Source organism: Somniosus microcephalus, chromosome 18 (genome assembly GCF_052327205.1).
Source record: "Somniosus microcephalus isolate GS21.2 chromosome 18, FLI_Smic_1.0, whole genome shotgun sequence".
Classification (NCBI taxonomy): Eukaryota; Metazoa; Chordata; class Chondrichthyes; order Squaliformes; family Somniosidae; genus Somniosus; species Somniosus microcephalus.
Window position 1 is genome coordinate 27,584,693 of NC_141004.1, and position 20,213 is coordinate 27,604,905.

Below are 20,213 nucleotides of genomic sequence, written 5' to 3' on the forward strand. Positions count from 1 at the left end.
CCCCCCCCCAACTAACTGATTTCCCGCAGTGTTGTTCAGATAAGTTGGGACTTGGAGAACATTTCTAATGTTGAGTAGCAAAGCAGACCGGGGGACAAAAGACAAGGAGTGGCAAAGGTGTGGAGCATATTGGTGATAGAAAGAGGTACACAAAAAAAGACTATTGGTCCCCCAAAATTAGAGCTATTTAATAATGCCAGGGATATGGTGAACTATGATGGCAGCAGCTTTGAACGATTTTTTCCCCCTAGATCTGTACATCTCAGAACGCTGTATGTGGGAGAAAAAAAAACGTCCAATCAGAAAATTGGGCAATTTCTTTATGCCACCAGAATTTATTTTAAGACGACTGGCCACTCAGAACATTTCACAACTTCCTGTTTGACTTCTCCCATATCCCATTGCGAGTAGCCGGCAGTCTGAAGTTGCCTTATAACTGCCAACCACCAACTTTTTAAGACGACAGTTGGTTTTACAAGCTTTGTCAGTGATTTGAGATTAAGCTTTTTCTATGTCATTGGAGGCCATCACCATCAACCAATCAAATCCTTTGTAAAGTGGGACTGGAGAATGTCAGAATCAAATTGGTTCCTGTCCTCCAGCCTATCAATCATAGAATCTTACAGCACAGGAGACCCAGCATGCCTGTGCTGTCTCCTTGAAATGTAACTTTCTTTTATTTACAAACAGGAGGTCGAAAAAATTAAATGAGCTATCGGTTTCTGACAGTTCCAATTATGGATGTGTTTAGTGATTAAAGTTTTGGATTGTCCTACAGGCCCAACTCCTTTTCAAGGAAGAGAACCTGCCATCACTACCTGGTCTGGTTTATAAATTTTAAAATTCTTCACTCCACTCCCCACCCCTTCAAAGTTGCCATGTTTATTAATTCCAGCCTTACGGGAGGGTGGTGGGGCATATGATGTCTGTGATACTATCAATGTGACTTGTGGTGAAACTCATCAACTAGAAGGACAAGGTAGAGTAGTGAATTGCAACTAGAAACTTGCATTTATATAGTGCCTATACTGTAACTAAAGAAAATCCTAAGCTGCTTCACATTGAAGAGCACAGATCCAGTGGTTATAGAAATAGGAAGACTGACTGAATGATAGATGCTTTTAGAGGCATAGAGAAGTAGTAGGATGAACAGATTTAGCGAGGATGTTCTAAAGGATAGGAAGAAAATGTTTTAAATTTGTGCAATGAGGGGGCTGTAGAGGAAGCCAGACTCATTGATGTAAGCCCCCCAAAGTGCGGACTAAGTGATATACAAAGTCGACGTCACTGGCTTGTCGAAAGAAAGACAGACCCAATAATTGAACTCAAAGCGGTTTATTCAGGCCTGGGGAGATAATGCTCTTGCATCCCCACACAAGGCTCCAACTCCAGCGAATCTCTTGAGATTCACACAGTTATACACATTTTCCGAGACCTCCTACTCCAGAGGTCCAATCGATTTAAAAGTCTATACATTAATCACTAACTAGGTGTGTCTAACTTATACAAGGTAGCCTATAACATAAATTTCACTTTTCACTGCAGGGGCCTGTGGACCCTCTGATTTCTTGGAAATGAGTCATCAGGACATGTGATTTCTGAGAAACGAGTCATTCTCTCTCTTGACCACTACTAAGTTTCATTTGTCCAGAAAAGGGTTATGTCAGTGTCTCTTTTTGTAAGTTTCATCTCTCTAAACTGGTATGGTCATTTCTGCAATTAAACATAGAATAATTAGTACATTTCATCTTTACACATCTTGCTGCCGCAATTGCGTTCTACTAAACGTGCCCTGTTACGCTCATTTTTAAATCTTACTTCACTCAGTAACATAGGGCATGGGTTGGAACACAGTAGGAGAAGGGAAGGCCAGAGAGGGAATTGTAAACAAGGGCACAGATTTGACATTTGGTGCATTGGGGACAGGGAGCCAGTGAATGCTTTGGGCTTAGTGTAAGACATGATGCAGGCAATGGAGATTTGTATTAGTTGGAATTTGTTTAGGGTGGAGCTTGGGAAGCTGGCGAGGAGGTCATTGGAAAAGTAGTCTTGAGGGAACACACTTTTTTCACAGCTAGTATTTGGGGTTCATTGCAGTTAATGTTGATGGAATGAAAGTATTTTCTTGGTGATGGCTACAAGGGTCATAAATGAAATTAATTTAGCTATCTCAGCCTAGTTCCGAGCAAACATTGCCCAGCACCAAAGTAACTGACGATGGCAGCCACTTTATTGCCACAATGTAATGCAAAGAGGGAATGATCATCTGGATTGCCCAACACTGGGGACGGCTGGAGGTCTCAATCATGATGTGGCTTGAGGAAATATTTCTACCAGTTCACCTAGCATTAATTACTATGAGACTTTTTTCATTTACAAATCATTTTAGTATACACTTTTTCAAAAAGACATTCCACTCTGAAAATTTAAGGATTTCACTCAATTTTGGATATTGCATTTCTTGTAGCAGCATTTAAACTAACCACATTAAGGATAATTTAAAAAAAAACTATACCAGTCAATCTTGAAATCGTGCACCTTTGTATTAATATAAAAAGGATTTATTTTGTTATTTTTAAATTTGCTACCTGCTTATCTATTCTAGTTACGGGACTGGGGGGGGGGGGGGCGGGGGGAGCAAAAGAGGAGTTAATTCAGGTCAGAAGAAATACTTTGTCCTTTAATAGCAGTTAATGTTAATATTGTAAGTGATGGATATTATAAAATCTCAAACCAAATACATAATTGAGTGTCTACAACACAAAATGGTGCTGTCCTGAGGTTAAGGTTCATTTTAAACTCGGAGAGAAGAGATTTAGACATACGATTAGAAGGTTGCAAAAGAAGGTTCAGGCTTGCTAATAATGGCCATTTCCTGTTACTAAACGATTTTATGCTCTTGATAGGTTATGTTATCAGAGGGCACTCTGATGGAAAGTAAAACAAGAAGCTAAATTCCCACCATCTGTCAGTGTTGAGGATACACGCAGATACAAAATAGAATTAGCTCATGTAACAGTGTATTCAATTTATTTTTGAAAAAAGTATAAATTACAGATGACCTTATATTCAGCGAGTGAGCAAAGATGGGATACAATAAAATTCATGTTTTTTTCAACCAATGGCATAAACACCGTACTCAAGTACTTGTAGCAGCAGTGAATTGTAAACAACTTAGTTAATGCTGAAGTGTCATATCCTGCGGACAGTATCTGAGGTCTACTTTAGACAAAATTACACTGCCGTTTAAAACTCCCAATTTAAACCCTAGCTCCCATTTTTACTAAGTCACATTGCATAAATAACATTTGTTTATCATTAGACACTGAACAGCAAGAGTATATATACTCACATACATATATACCAAGACAATTACGCTCAACAAATAATAGATTGTTGTGAGGTCCTGAGAAGTACCAATCTGATACCTGCATGTTAGCACCTCTCCTGAATCCGAGACAAATGCATATGCAGATTTTTAGAAAGGTAATGTTTATAAGTTACTTGATCATTTTAATGCACACAATGGGTATTAAAGAGAATATGGCTTCAAATTTAAATGCAGTGCCCAACATTAGTTTCAAAAATGGACAGTACACTATAATGAAGTGCAAACATACCAGTTATGCATTTTTTCATAAATATTTTAGCATTATGTAAACTTCACATGATGCAAGTGATGCATTTTTATCCATGCTCCACATGTGCCAACCTGCCCCTAACCTATACTTCGAACAGCCACATCATATTTGACTACAGATTACAAGGCTGCATGAATTTTCTTGCAAGTCCCTCCTCGACTAGCAATAAAAATACTGGGAATCACTTGAATTCACCACCAGTTCTTTTTCTTAGTCATGAAAATCAAGCAGCAAACACTACTTCTACATACACCAACAACTAAATATCAAAGCCTCCACCAAATGAGTAGCACTGAAAGACTGCCTGAATTAATACTTCGGATTCAAAATTGCAGGGCTTGATGTTTTTTGAGGTTGCAGAATTACCATTAAGCAAGAACACAGCTGACAGCAGCTAACTTTAAATTCCCCAGAAAAGCCCTAGCTCACCAATACAAGAGGCTACTAGATGCAGTAGTCCTGAGTGCACCAATATTAATGTTGACCATGGATATGAATTTTTTATTATTGGATATTTTTGGGCCTGTGGAACAAATCAAGTTTTGGTAGAGTTCATAATTTAGAAAACAAGACTGTTTCACCCCTAGATTTATGGAGGTTACAGCCAACTAGAAAGCACTGAATTTTAAATTATGCAGCATCCCGCTGCACCTATAACTACAGCAATATAAAGTGACCAATGCACCTCAACATGCGAGGGGATTAACCCAAGTACTGAATTTAATGTTTAAACTTGGGTAAATAGAACAAAACTACAGGAACACAAGGCATTCGCTTATCAATTCCAAATTATTTCTAGTTCTATTTTCAAACATTTGATCAAGACAGCATTTTTTGGGGGGTTTTGATGGAACTCACAAATTAAAACTTTGACAACTTGTTATGTATCACATAAGTGAATTGGAACCTGTATTGAGCGATAATTATAATTACTTCATTAGTGGAGAAAGACATTCCTCTTGACACCTGCACTGTGCTCATACCATAACATGTTGGAACTTCAACCTCTGGCCAATTAATAGAAGCTCTTGCACAGTAATGCTTTGAAACTCCTTGCAGATACTCCTGAATCTGCTGATGGATAAATCCATATACACATCAGATATCATTGTTCTGATTACTGTTTATCCTGAAAAATTGACTTTTCCAATGTTGTTTGTTGTTCATTAATCATCATAGTAAAACAGAATACTTAGTTGTTACACTGAACTTTGTTTCTGTAAACAGCTATGTTAAGTAAACTTTCCCCCTCATAGAATCAAAAGATGTTATAAATTATATAAAATTTAAATAGAACTAAATACAAGTTCATATAAATAGTTTAGCTAGCTTTGATGACTGGCTATAAATACCAGCAGTTAAATTACTTGTATTTATGAACTAGCCACAACAAGGTAGCTGTAATTTTACAATGCAAGACTAGCATATGTAACCAATAGAATTACAATCTTCCATTTTAGGCTTGAGCTTTGAACTAAATTTGTTTTCCAGTATTAACAACAGCTCCCATTTATATAGTGTCTTTGACATAAAAACATTGAGGCACTTCACAGAAGATGCATGGAAAGCAAAAGCTAAGGAAGGTAACCAAAAGCTTGGCCAAAGAGATGGATTTTGAGGTTTTTAAAAGGAGGAGATGATGGATTTAAGAAGGGAATTCCAGAGAATAGGAACCAGGTCATTTTAAGACAGTCTTTCATTTCAGTTAAAAAATAAAGTAGCTGTCAAAATTATTAATAATGGTATAACCTGGTAAGATTTAGCCAAATTTGGTTTCCAGCCTTTTCTTTAGTAGCAAAAACAAAATCAAGTAGTATTTATCTATTTGGTTATCACATTGTTCAAATATTGGAACCTATAGCACCTGAATTAATCAACCACCCCCCCCCCCCCCCAAAAAAAAAATAGAAAATCATCTGTAAGAATCATTGTTGCTCAGTTTAGGGCGTGGTAATACTGATTCAGCAATTAACCATCTTGAGCAACAAGTTTGATTCTTAACAGAGGTTTCACAGTAATTAAGTATCTTGCTTAAGATACAGTAAAATGTAATGTCCAAAAAGAAAATACCAGGCAGCAAGGATCATTCTGAAGGCATATAAATACATTATTAATACATAAAAATCAAAGCTCCCGAAATACAGGACAGTGGGATCAATAGCTGATAGAAGTTACTAATCCACAATAAACACACCCCTTGTTCAACTAGACATCTAAAGTGTACATGCCGTACCTTAAACATTTGTGGGCTTGTTGGAGAGGTTTATAAAAGGCCTGTACAAGAAATGATCTGCATGTGGCACACATTGGTATTGAAATATATTTGCTAATCCATTGTCAAATGCACTGATCTCGATTTGGCAGATCGAAGTTAATTTCAAGCCCCATCTTTTGTGTTCATGAGTTATTAATCTGAATTTCTTTTAACAAACTATACCACAAGTAATTTAAAATAAGTTAATTTACAAGTACACCTAAAAGATTTGATAAATATGAAATTGCAACTTAACTGATTTGTAACAATTATAATTCATGTCAATATTGTAAACTGAATAAACCTAGTTATTGTTAGCAATGTACAGCCTCCACTGTACTGACTTGTAGGCTTGCTTCCCTTCTGACCTAATCAATTATTTGCAACATTTTAAAATTATTTCCCTGCAAACAATAGTAGGGTCAGAATATAGGGGGGAGAAGTTTAGTCCTTGAGCAATTTTGGTAGTCAACCATTTTTAATTTTGTCACCCTGCAGTTAAATTAAAAAAAACTCCATGTGTGTCATATGGTACAACAGCATTGCAGTACACTCTGTTGTCCTGGTCTTGAACAACATACTGGTCAACTTCAATTTTGTGAAAAGGGAAATGCTTCTGTAAATATCATTATAAGGAAAACCACACACAAGTGTGTTGCCAGCTAGCAAATTACCCAAGAATTCACAGGACAGTAATATGCCTACTATTTGAGCTTGATGCCTTACTGTCTTGTAACATACTCTTAACCATACATTATCTTACATACTCCTGCTATCGATATTAGGTTTTAAGAATGCAGGACTGTACTGACAATTAATGTCAATTGGACATTAATTGCTTATTATTCATGTTTATTTTCAAATAAGATTGCTCAGTCAGATTAACGTAACACACCTCATACTGATTTTTCCAACATAATATTTTATTCCCCAGCAACACCAGTTCTTTAACTTTTTTCCCTACAGTAAAAGAGCATCATGATCATGTTCACAGTGCATCCTTTTGCTGACAGTCACCTTCACCTATGTTAGCATTATTGGAAATTAGTCATGTTTAGATTTTCGCTTTAATAGAGATGCTCTATACATGGAACACAGGAATTGCATTGGTTAGAAAATGGATTGAACATATATGTAGGGAAACCAAGGTATTCCCAGTTTCCAGATATTACGAGAAATCTCTACCAGGCAATTGGAATATTTAAAATTGGAGTTTAGCCATTATTTGCTTTAGTAGCACCATATATACCAAAGTAATGTATTGTACTCAGATTATGCCAGTGCCAAAAATTCACCTTTACGGTGCAGCTGCAAAGTTGTAGTGAACGATCCAGTTTAGGCGATGGAGATTTAATTAAAAAATTTGACCATTTCCTGTCTGGGACTGTGAAGCACAGAATTCATGACCAACAAATATTAGCTCACATTTTGACTCTTTGGCTGAAATCAGTGCGTGCATTTTAGACTGGCAACTGTGGAAGAACTGACTTATTCAAATCTTGCAGAACACATCTAGTCTGCATCAGTTTGAATAACCCAAACTTAACATGATCTCTGCAGGATTAAGAATACAACAGAACTTTGCCAACTATCCCTGTTGCAAGGTAGACATGACATAGTAATCCTACCTGTGTCATCTTGCAATTAAATACCATAAAAAAAGATTAAAAAAAAAAAATATTTATCCAGAGCTTATTCTGGATAGTCCACTATAATTTTGAATCATGTACTGTATTACTGTTGTAACAGAATATTTTACCTTTTAATAAAATAAAAAAAGGCTCTATGTCCCATTGTAGCCTCTGTTAAGGGTTTTGGGGCATCATGCAGATGCCAACACTGGATGAGGCCAAACTAGTCTGGATCACTTATTTTTTTAGCTAATCAATAAGCAGCTTCACTACTAAATTCTTACAATAAATTTCAGTCTCTTATGTTGAATAGGATTTAATGAAATGAATGGAATAAAAAGTTTGAAAACTGATTAATCCCAAGTAGCTGCATCACAAAAATTAAGTTACTGTAGACACCATAAATTATTCCAAATATTCTTTATAAAAAAAAATCCATCAAGAGTATGTAAAACAATCAACCTCCCCCTGTCCCACAAAAAACTGATCTCGTATTAAGCCATTGTGGCACAAAATGTATTGATGGTCTCTTAAAAAATTGATTTCTACATCTACAAGTTCAGGATGCCACCAGCAGGCTCTTGGCAATACTGCAGCTATTTGCAAAATGCACAGTAAAGGGGTCCTGTGACTTTGGGTGCATGTTTAGGCTATCAGCAGAAATGTTAACAATTCAATCATTTAAGTTTTTTTCCAATCCTCATTTTTTAATCTTACTAAATTGTTCCGATTCCGATTCCATGGATGAGAAACTCTAGTTATGAGGAGAGACTCAAAATACTGCAACTGTTTCCACTGTAGCAGAGAAAGCTAAATGGGTTATAATATTGAAAAAAATTAATAAGGTGAAGAAAGTCTAGCTCCCTCTGGTTGGGGAGTCAGTGATGAAGGCTCATCAATTTAAAACCATCACTAAGAAAGTGAGGAGAGACATTTGCAGAAATTTCTTCACTCGGTTGTTAGAGCATGGAAAGTTTTACCATGTAAATGAGATAGATAATTTTATCTTTTAAGGAAAAAGTGAGAGCAGGGCAGTGTGATTAGTTTTGGATTGATCAGCAAAGACACAATGGGACTAATGGCCTCCTTTTCTGTTGTAAACTTGTATGGCCCTATAGGAAGTATTTCAAAAAGGGCACAGTTGACATGTTTTAGGCAATAAAAATCTTACTGCAACAGGTGAACTGGCAGAGAAGCACAACCTGGCTTTTCATCTCCAGCCTACATTGATGAGATGAGTCTCTTCAATCTGTTGGCTACGTGAAATGGGTTTTGACCAACTCAATCCAGTTCCTTTTGGATGAGTATCAACAGTGAAAAACTGCTTTAATTTGATACTAACTTGGCGATCTGTGGGAAATAGAAAGCAATACACAATATGTTCTTCCGAGATGCAGCATAGTATGTGCTTCTGAATTTGGGGATAAGGCACATTGTTGCAACAGAGTAAAAGGGAGCATTACTCTGTATCTAAGGACATTATACTTGAGCTGAGAGTGCTAGTTGATAACAGGGTCTGAAATAGGAAAGTGATCTATTTCCCAGCACAATCAGCATTCACTATACATGAATTAACAAATTATCATAATAACCCTCTGCTATGAAATGGCCATTTTTGGCATATTGATGCATTTCAATTTTTGTAACATGGTTTTCACATATTTAACTTAAAATTAGCAATACAAATTATTAGTACCAGATGCAAAATTATTTCCTGTGCTCGACATAAAAAAAAGATAAAATATCTTGCAGACCCTGTAATACTGAAGATTGCACAACAAGAACAGCTAATAGTGGTCGTCCATATGCTGGCAGTAGCGCCAGGACGAGTAGCTAAAAGTAGCATTTGTTAACTGACCCATCACATCTGATCGATTTGTTCACATGCAGTTGACTCAACTTAAAAAAAAAAAAAGTACCAGGCTAAATTCTAAATAGAGCTTCAGAAATGAAAATGATTTAAAACTTGACAGATAAGGCAGAATTGTAACAACTAATAAAGTTTAAGTTTGCTGTGATATCACTGATTTTTCACAATCCTTTACTGTTCCTTTAAAATGCATGTAGTCATTAAAAACATAACCACAAATATTAAAAGACCTACAGCTTTCAAATGGCACAATGCTGATATTTCTTTCAGATGCTAGTATAGCAAGTACAAGAAATCATGATCGTGATTAAAACAGAGTTTAGTCCTGCATCAAATAGAACATTTTCATGACTTTAAAATAAATGTGAATTAAAAGTTAACTTTATATAGCTATCTCTTTAAAATAGTTCCTTTGTCTATATCTGGGAGTGATCTAGACACAAAATGGTCCTGATTCATCCAGTTTCAATGAGACATGACCAATTTTTCCTTACTAATCTTTAAGATGGAGACCAAAGCCCTGCAGTCTACAAGATGCAGGCAGGGTCTTCGTTTTGAATGAATCCGGATGTACAAGCTTCGACCCAAGTGCTAATCAAATTATATACAGAAAAAAGCATTAATACATATGCAGTTTGTCAAGTAATTCTAAGCATAGAAGGCACCATTGTGTATTTGACCTTGATTAATTAACAGTTCTTCATTTAGAGGCCTCTGGACTGGAACATTTACAGACCTGCTTTTTTGTCATACCTTCAGTTTAACTTGGAGAATTGTTACTTGAGCTTCATGTGGCAACATAGGAATCTCACTGCCTATGTACTAACTTCACATTGGGAAATCACTGAAAGACTGTTTCCTTGGAGATTATCAGATATTTTAACTGCTTGTGGACTGAATTTATCTTTATTAATTTTCTAAGTATCTGTACCATTGATAGCTTACTGTGTCTTTCTGCTTCTGTGCAATCATAATTGGAAATAAATCTATTTGCTTTAGCCTGAATGTAGCAGTCTAAGTGTAGTGTGTTCTGGAATAGACAAAAGAATGTGGTGAGCATCTCATGAGGTCTCAGTTGCGTTACATTGTGGTTAAGGGGATAATTGTTAGTCCTGTGATACACTATTCCATTCATAACATGTATAAAGGATGCAGGTTTCAGTTCATAGGAATCGCGGCCTGGAAACTCTCTTTGTTATGAGTTATTAGGAGAATGCCTGAATAATAGCGATGAATGATGAATTAAAAAAGATTACAAGTACACCTGAAGCTCGTCGACACAAGTCAGGGATTAAGGTAGTTGTTTAAGGATGTGCCTGTGATTTCCATGAGCTGATCACATAACGGTTGTTAAAACCCTAAAAAGGCATCCCTTGAATAGTGGTGGGATAGAACGATTTTAAATCTTAAGACTCCTCTAAAATGAATATTCACAACAAATTAGAAGTGCTTCCAATAGGCTTATAGCTCATTTTTCTAGAGTTATTCTGCAATTTAAAAAAAAGACTATCCAAATATGCATGACACTTGCACATGTATTTAGCTACATGGAAGGAAAAACAACCCAAATTTAAGACTTCGAGAAACCATTGATGATCTACATATGCGTCCATAATTCTCGGGCAGCTAATACTCTTTATTGGGTAAAGTAATTTTAGTGGATATTAAACTTGAGAGTTTAATATTTTCTGTAACTATTAAAACATAAACCTTTTGTTAAATATAATAAACAAGAATGAGTGAAGTCTAATGCAATTCCTACTATGTAAACAGGAGTTCAAGAATGAGGGTCAACCTTTTCAAACAACCAACAATTTGATCAGCTCATGGTTTAATCATCCCAGGGTAAAAAAAAAACTCCTTAAAATTCCATTTCATTCCTAGAGATTAATTAATTATCCCAGTACATTGTAGGAATGCGAGGTAGACAACATTATTCTGGTCATCACACCTCCCCAAAGTTGGTGTGTCCAGTCTCTTTAGCATGCTCCCTAGCCTCTACTTGACCGACCAGCCCCTTTTGGCAGACTATGCATCGCAATGTGAATCTGTTCAGATCAGTAAATTGACGTTTTCTTCTAGCTTCATCTGCCAACTCCAGTGCATAAGCAAGCACATCATCATCAGCTGTGGAGAAGATGGTTTGTGGGGGTGTTTCAGGATCTTCAAACTGTCGTTCTAATGGGTCATAATGGATCCCATCATAAAGCAGGAGGACACGTTTTGTGTAGCCTATATCCTCTCCAAACCTGTCTACTCGGACAGTTTGTGTGTCCACTACACAGATCTCACACTGGTAAAACTTGGATAGAATGGAGATTTCAATGGCTCCTCCCCACGTGTCATTCTGTTGAATCCATTTGCAGTAGTCCCAATTACTTTTTCCCAGTACAGCTTCGGTGTACGAGTCAGGGTCACTTGCCACAATCTGTGCTATCAGGTTCCGCATTTCTGGAGCACAGGTTGGCTCACAAATACCTCCTTCTACCACGTAATGGATGCTTGTAAAGAGACATGAATTATCTGCAGGGACAACATGCCGGGTCAGCTGTGGGAAAGTATCCTTATCTGAACTTTTAGCACCAAACTTTGACACAGAGGCTTTGGTCTTCAGTGTATCTCTTTCTTCTTCCACAATCAAAGTATCTCCTGTAAGAAAAATACACTGATATGTTTAATGCAACCTACTAGCTTACTTCAGAATTGGTTCAAGGGTTACGGTCACTAAATATTTAAAGGAATCACAATCATTAGCTTAGTACTCACCATTTACACAACAATAGAAAATACACAAATGCACAGAAATGATGATTTTATAAGAGGGGCTTTTTAAAAAAAAATGGCATCTACAAGAAAATCTTTAAAATAGTAATGCAAACTATCGTAAATAATGTAGCTCTCTACAATCTTGTGATGCTGAAGATGATGGTTTGTGCGCATTGGCATCAAGCAGATTATGCAAAATTCTGCAGTGAATATTTAACAGATTTTTGTAATTCAGGAATTTTTGCAAGGGATTGGGATACTTAACATGGTTCACAACACAAGTTTATCTTAGTTACATATACATTATTGATCTATACTTTATATGTATGTGTGCACTTCCTGTTAATCATGCTTCAATTGTCACACACTGCCTAATATAAATGTTTGTATCACACTTAAAAATAGTACAAAGAAACAAAGCCAGACAGCCAGCAAAAGCTGAATATAGGGAGTTTGGAGGTAAATAAAAAAAAAATAAAAAAAATAGGACCTCAAAAAGGTATACATCTCAGGATTGCTACCAGTGCCACGTGCTAGTCAGAGTAGAAATAGAAGGATATTTCAGATGAATACGTGGCTAGAGGAATGGTGCAAGGGGGAGGGATTAAAATTCCTGGTACATTGGAACCAGTTCTGGGGGAGGTGGGACCAGTACAAACTGGACGGTTTGCACCTGGGCGGGACCGGGACCGATGTCCTAGGGGGAGTGTTTGCTAGTGCTGTTGGGGAGGGTTTAAACTAAAATAGCAGGGGGTTGGGAACCTGTGCAGGGAGACAGAGGAAAGGGAAGCAAGGATAGAAACAAAAGACAGGAAGAAGAAAAGCAAAAGTGAAAGGCAGAGAAATCAAGGGTGTAAATCAAACAGGGCTACAGTAAATAATAATTCTAAAAGGACTAAGAGTGTTAAAAAAACAAGCCGGAAGGCTTTGTGTCTTAATGCAAGGAGCATTCGTAATAAGGTGGATGAATTAGCTGCGCAAATAGATGTAAATGGATATGATGTAATTGGGATTATGGAGACATAGCTCCAGGGTGACCAAGGCTGGGAACTCAACATCCAGGGGTATTCAATATTCAGGAAAGACAGGCAAAAAGGAAAAGGAGGTGGGGTAGCATTGCTGGTTGAAGAGGAGATTAACACAATAGTAAGGAAGGATATTAGCTCTGATGTGGAATCTGTATGGGTAGAGCTGAGAAATACCAAGGGGCAGAAAATGTTAGTGGGAGTTGTATACAAACCCCCCAAACAGTAATGCTGAGGTTGGGGATGGCATTAAATGGGAAATTAGAGACACGTGCAATAAGGGCACAGCAGTTATCATGGGTGACTTTAATCTACATATAGATTGGGCTAACCAAATTAGTAACAATACAGTGGAGGAGGAATTCCTAGAGTGTATATGGGATGGTTTCCTGGACCAATATGTCGAGGAACCAACTAGAGATCAGGCCATCTTAAACTGGGTATTATGTAATGAGAAAGGATTAATTAGCAATGTTGTTGTGCGAGGCCCCTTGCGGAGGAGCGATCATAATACAGTATGATCGAATTCTTCATTAAGATGGAGAGTGAAGTAGCTGACTCAGAGACTAGGGTCCTGAATTTAAATAAAAGAAACTACGATGGTATGAGGCGCGAGTTGGCTAGGATGGATTGGGGAATGTTACTTAAAAGGGTCGACAGTGGATAGGCAATGGGAAACATTTAAAGATCGCATGGATGAACTACAGAATTTGTTCATCCCTGTCTGGCATAAAAATAAAACAAAAAAGGTGACTCAACCATAGCATAAGAGCCAAGGAGAGGACAAAGATTGGCCAGAAAAAAGAGGAAACCTGAGGATTAGGAGCAGTTTAAGATTCAGCAAAGGAGGACAAACGGATTAATTAAAAGGGGGAAAAATAGAATATGAGAGTAAGCTTTCAGGGAACATAAAAACTGACTGTAAAAGCTTCTATAGATATATGATGAGAAAAAGATTGGTGAAGTCAAGCATAGGTCCCTTGCAGTCAGAATCAGGAGAATTTATAATGGGGAACAAAGAAATGGCCGACCAATTAAATACATACTTTGGTTCTGTCTTCACAAAGGAGGACACAAATAACCTCCCAGAGATGTCAGGAAACATAGGGTCTAATGAGAGGGAGGAATTGAATGAAATTAGTATTTGTAGGGAAATGGTGTTAGGGAAGTCAACGGGATTGAAGGCCGATAAATCCCCAGGGCCTGATAATCTACATCCTAGGGTACTTAAGGAAGTGGCCCTAGAAATAGTAGATGCATGGCTGGTCATCTTCCAAAATTCTAGACACTCTGGAACAGTTCCCATGGATTGGAGGGTAGCTAATGTAACCCCACTACTTAAAAAAGGTGGTAGAGAGAAAACGGGGAATTATAGACTGGTAAGCCTGACATCGGTAGTGGGGAAAATGCTAGAGTCCATTATAAAAGATGTAATAGCAGAGCACTTGGAAAACAGTGACAGGATTGGACAAAGTCAACATGGATTTACAAAAGGTAACTCATGCTTGACTAATCTACTGGAATTTTTTGAGGATGTAACTGGTAGGATAGATAAGGGAGAACCAGTGGATGTGTATTTGGACTTTCAGAAGGCTTTCGATAAGGTCCCGCATAAGAGATTAGGGTGTAAAGTTAAAGCACATGGGATTGGGGGGTAAGGTACTGACTTGGATAGAGAACTGGTTGGCAGACAGGAAGCAAAGAGTTGGAATAAACGGGTCTTTTTCCGAGTAGCAGGCAGTGAGTAGTGGGGTACCGCAGGGATCGGTGCTAGGACCCCAGCTATTCACAATATATATTAATGATCTAGATGAGGGAACTAGATGTAATATCTCCAAGTTTACAGATGACACAAAGCTGGGTCGGCGTGTGTGCTGTGAGGAGAAACTCCAGTATGATTTGGGCAGGTTGGGTGATTTGGCAGATGCAGTATAATGTGGATAAATGCGAGGTTATCCACTTTCATGGCAAAAACAGGAAGACAGATTATTATCTGAACGGCAATAGATTGGGAAAAGGGGAAGTGCAACGAGACCTGGGTGTCCTTGTGCACCAGTCGCTGAAGGTAAGCATGCAGGTGCAGCAGGCGGTTAAGGCGGCAAATGGTATGTTGGCCTTCATAGCGAGGAGTTGAGTACAGGAGCAAGGATGTCTTGCTGCAGTTGTACAGGGCCTTGGTGAGACGACACCTTGAGTATTGTGTGCAGTTTTGGTCGCCTTATCTGAGGAAGGATGTTCTTGCCATGGAGGGAGTGCAGCGAAGATTCACCAGACTGATACCTGGAATGGCAGGAATGACGTACGAGGAGAGATTGGGTCGATTAGGCTTATATTCGCTAGAGTTTAGAAGAATGAGGGGGAATCTCATTGAAACTTATAAAATTCTAACAGGACTAGACAGACTAGATGCAGGAAGGATGTTCCCGATGGCAGGGGAGTCCAGAACCAGGTGTCACAGTCTAAGGATAAGGGGTAAGCCATTTAGGACTGAGATGAGGAGGAATTTCTTCACCCAGAGAGCGGTGAACCTGTGGAATTCTCTACCACAAAAGGCAGTTGAGGCCAATTCATTAAATATATTCAAGAAGGAGTTGGATATATTTCTTAAGGCTAAAGGGATCAAGGGATATTGGGAGAAAGCAGGGACAGGGTACTGAATTTGGATGATCAGCCATGATCTCATTAAATGGCGGAACAGGCTTGAGGGGCCGAATGGCCTACTCCTGCTCCTATCTTCTATGTTATTTGCAATGTGCAGGAAATCTCTCCAGGAACAGAAGATACTGGAGTTGTAACAGCTGCACACTCGTCTTCATTGAACCTCCCACAAAAAAAGATAGGCAGCCTGAATAGCAAGTAACCTTTGAGTGAACTCACCTAGTACTTGGTTGTTAATTAAACTTTACAGCCTGAAAGGGACATGTAACTAGTTTTACACAGTACAACCTTCCTGTCCTTATAAAATAGAAAAGACAGAAGATAGAAGCAGGAGTAGGCCATTCAGCCCCTCGAGCCTGCTCCGCCATTCAAAGTGATCATGGCTGATCATCCAAATTCAGTACCCGGTCCCTGCTTTCTCCCCATACCCCTTGATCCCTTTAGCCTTAAGAAATATATCTAACTCCTTCTTGAATATATTCATGAATTGGCCTCAACTGCCTTTTGTGGTAGAGAATTCCACAAGTTCACTACTCTCTGGGTGAAGAAATTCCTCCTCATCTCAGTCCTAAATGGCTTACCCCTTATCTTTAGACTGTGACCCCTGGTTCTGGACTCCCCCGCCATCAGGAACATCCTTCCTGCATCTAGTCTGTCTAGTCCTGTTAGAATTTTATAAGTTTCAATGAGATCCCCTCTCATTCTTCTAAACTCTAGCGAAGATAAGCCTAATCGACCCAATCTCTCTTCATATGTCATTCCTGCCATCCCAGGTATCAGTCTGGTGAATCTTCGCTGCACTCCCTCCGTGGCAAGAACATGGTAATGTGTGTCTCTCTGTTTTTCCCCCTCACATTGGTTATCCAATCCAGAATATACTAGCCATACATTAATCTTTTTACAATTTATCACATTCCACAATAAAAAATTATAACCACCATGACATTTTCCCACTAACTTCACCTTCAGTCTTTACAGCCAGCCCAAGAAACATAATTATTAAAAAAAAAAAAAGAGGTGAATGCCAACAGCCCGTCAGCTGCTCTGTATACACTCGTGACTCTGGCTGTCTGATCCCACCACCAGAGCTTGCCCAGTCTCCAGCCCCTTCCCTCCATGCCTTAGGTTCTGCCTATCTCCCACACACAACTGCCAGGCAAATTAAAAACCATCAGCTGTCAACATCAATAAATAAACACTTACAAATAATTAAACATTGATTTAAATCTGTAGTCTAACCTATCCCTCTGATTTTTCTGCCTGGTGCCAAAACTTCAGTGACTGCTGTGTTAGTTTATTTACTATTTTTGTTCTGTTGCAAGTTTGTGCTGGTGAATATTCCCAAATCATTCCTACTTCATGAACCATTTTCTTTCTCGTTTGCAAATGGATGGTCATGAGGTTGAGTTTTTTGTTGTCGCTAATTTATTTCATTTACTTTCAAACAGTATTTGGAGACTGGTCTGGTGAATACCAATGAGCAACACTATAGGACATGTACTAATAATTCTTAAAATATCCAATGAAGTAATACTTGGCTGTGTATCCCTAGTGGACTTAAGTTTTTTTTGCTTTTGCAAATTACTGATAATGATCTCCTCTAAAGGCTCAGTGGATAAGTGCACTGCTCGGAGAGATACTGATGCGTACAAATCAGGAAGTACCAGGTTTGAGCCCTGGTCTGTGCTGAGTCTACTGCTCTCAGTCACGGTGGCAGTAGGAAGGCTACAATTATGCCCGTGACCCAGTCTAGGCAGAGGAGAAGGGACAAGACATCCACGGTTCCCATCGCAGGCCATTATAGGCCCAGAAATTCAGGTCCTAACGCGCGAGTACGGAGTACTCACGCGTGGACCCGATGGAAGTGCCGGAATCTTGCATGCACTACGCATGCGCGGGAAACCGGCACTTCCAATCCTCTGAACCAAGGGGTTCAGAGGTCGAACGCCTGCACGCGGGAGTCTGCGTGTGCGCGTTGAACTTCCTTTTTTTTTTTTTAAATATAGGTTTTAACGTGCGGGTAAGTCTGTACATTTTAGAAATGTAAAAAGCAGCCGTAAGGACTTCATTTTCAAAGGTAAGTGGTCAATTATTTAAAATTAAAACATTTTTTCCCACAGGTTTTTTACTTTTAAATACTTTAAAGCAAGGTAAGTTTATTTTTAGCTGTTTTTTTATAAAATTATTTTTTCAAAAATTTTAAATTTTTGTTTAAAATAGTTATCTAATGTCATTTATAGTTTTTACAAAGTGTGATTTAAATTTTTTTTTATTTGAAGGTAAAGTACAGTTTTACAGCCTCAGCATTTATATGTTTTGACAGGTCTATCTGTCAAGACTTATGAATGGAGCATTTCCTGCTCTGATTGGCTGCCTGTTGCTCACGTGATCCCAGGGGACGCATCACACTAACTACGCCCCCGGGACACGCCAGCATAGCGCGCCGGCCTCTGGGACATGCCTCAGAGAGGAATTCCACGCAGGCCAAGAGGTCAACTGCCAGCGTGCTAGGTAAGTGTAGCTCGGGGGCTTGCACCTGTGGGAAGCCCCCGACCCGAATTTCTGGGCCATAGAGTTGCTGCTGGAAATGCGCGTCCTTCAATAGAATCAGGCTTATCTACTATGCCCTCTAGTGTTCACTGTCTGGACTCAGACAATGATGACATCACTTGGGAACGGTTCCAGCGGGCAGCAGCACCTATAGAACCATACCCAAGCTTGAGTCAGTGCCTTTAGAAAGAGGGGGGGGGGGGGGGGGGGGTTGGAAAGAGAAAATGTACAGCTTTCACCACTCCACAAGCTTGTAGAAATTGTGGTGTGCATAATTAAGCATCTAATTTCATTAAGGGTCATCATCAATAGCAGTAATACTCAAGCAAAAAAAGTGTGAAAAATCACTTACTTACTTAGTGGGCAACTGAATGAAATTTATCCTTTCATTGTCAAATATCATGCAACAGTAAGAATCAGGTACAGAAACATCCAAAATTCTGGAAAACACAATTTTATATCATGTTTTTGGATCAGTAACTAGCAAACAAAGCCTGTCTGGAGATTGCTGGTTGTGTTTTGTACTAGAAAAAAAAATATTGCACTATCTGAGAATTGCTCAAAAGTACATAAGCCTACTTGGACTTGTCTGTAACTCACTAGAATTTGTTGCAACAGTAAGATAGCGAAATAAATCCAAGTTTTGATTGGTCTCTGGTGACATCTCCTTGGAAATAGAATTGAATTTCCCAAACTAATGCAATATAATTAGCTATAAGATAACACATTGACTGGAAAGAGTTGCAAGGATGGCTTTAAACATCAAACTACAAGAGGCAAGCTGCAGCAATTTGCCAATGCCATCTGACCGTGGTACTAGTTAATCCTTAGAACAAATTCCAGTCTTATTCTTTATAACAAATACAATTGTTGAAACTTTTTTTTTTTTTTTTTTTTTAAAAGACACTTTTTTTCTGGCAGTGGATAATGCAATTGCAACTACAACTGGATAGTCAGCCTTCACAACTGAACCATATTATTTAAACGGTGATAGTTTTTTTCCAGTGATTCTATTTATTTTTCATTGAGATTTTGTTGTATGATCTTTCTGCAGTGTGGAAAGACCAAAACAGACAGAAAGGTAAAATCTGTGCATAGAAGGGCAAGCCAACTCCAGAACAGTAGAAATGATTGACGAGTAACGGTCAATGTCTACTTACCTGCTCTTTGAATGAATGAGGCAGTTTCACAAGATAGGACACATGAACATCAGATTCATCAAATGTGCCATTCTTACCAAACAAGCTATTAGAATTATCATTGTGTACTTCTAATTTTTCTGATCAAAGATTAGTGAGCCATACTGGTCTTGAGCAGCTTGTGAAATTTTATCAGGCTACAAGTAGGGAGGAATATGAAGCTGTTACCTATTCCATCCACCCACATTTATAGTGGTTCACTGGCAGGGAAATTACAGATTGCTAGCAATGCAATCACAATACAGTAGAACTGATACCACCATAAAAATAGGAAGCTAAAGAAGAAAATCATGCATATTCTTTCCAAACAGGACAAGCCAATTTTATCCTTGTTTTAAAAAATGAATTAGCAGAGTTCTTGCTTCTAAGATAAGACTTTATGATGAAATGTCTCCTTGTTCCCTAACAATCTAGTGCAAATCCAGGTTATCAATCTATAATCAAAAGGGTTTTCGGAATTCTCTCCCCCAGGAGACTGTGAATGCTCAGTCGTTGAGTATATTCAAGACAGAGCGATAGATTTTTGGATACTAAGGGAATCAAGGGATATGGAGATAGTGCGGGACGGTGGAGTTCAGGTAGAAGATCAGCCATGATCTTATTGAATGGCAAAGCAGGC

At 38.4% G+C, this 20,213-nt stretch overlaps 1 protein-coding gene across 6 annotated transcripts in view; it reads right to left on the reverse strand.

The window, feature by feature from the left end:
• Window positions 1-1,319: 1,319 nt before the first annotated feature.
• The window catches only part of yod1 (YOD1 deubiquitinase), a 32,864-nt gene continuing 13,970 nt past the window's right edge, over window positions 1,320-20,213 (reverse strand). For 3 of the 6 annotated variants that reach the window (XM_086011279.1, XM_086011281.1, XM_086011282.1), the window contains exon 3: window positions 3,014-12,045. In XM_086011279.1, the coding sequence (XP_085867405.1) occupies window positions 11,342-12,045 (704 nt within the window). In that variant the 3' untranslated portion in view covers window positions 3,014-11,341. Of the gene's footprint in view, window positions 1,714-3,013; window positions 12,046-18,747; window positions 18,836-20,213 lie in introns of those variants that run through there. The other 3 variants (XM_086011280.1, XR_015081695.1, XR_015081696.1) reach the window with 3 other exon arrangements.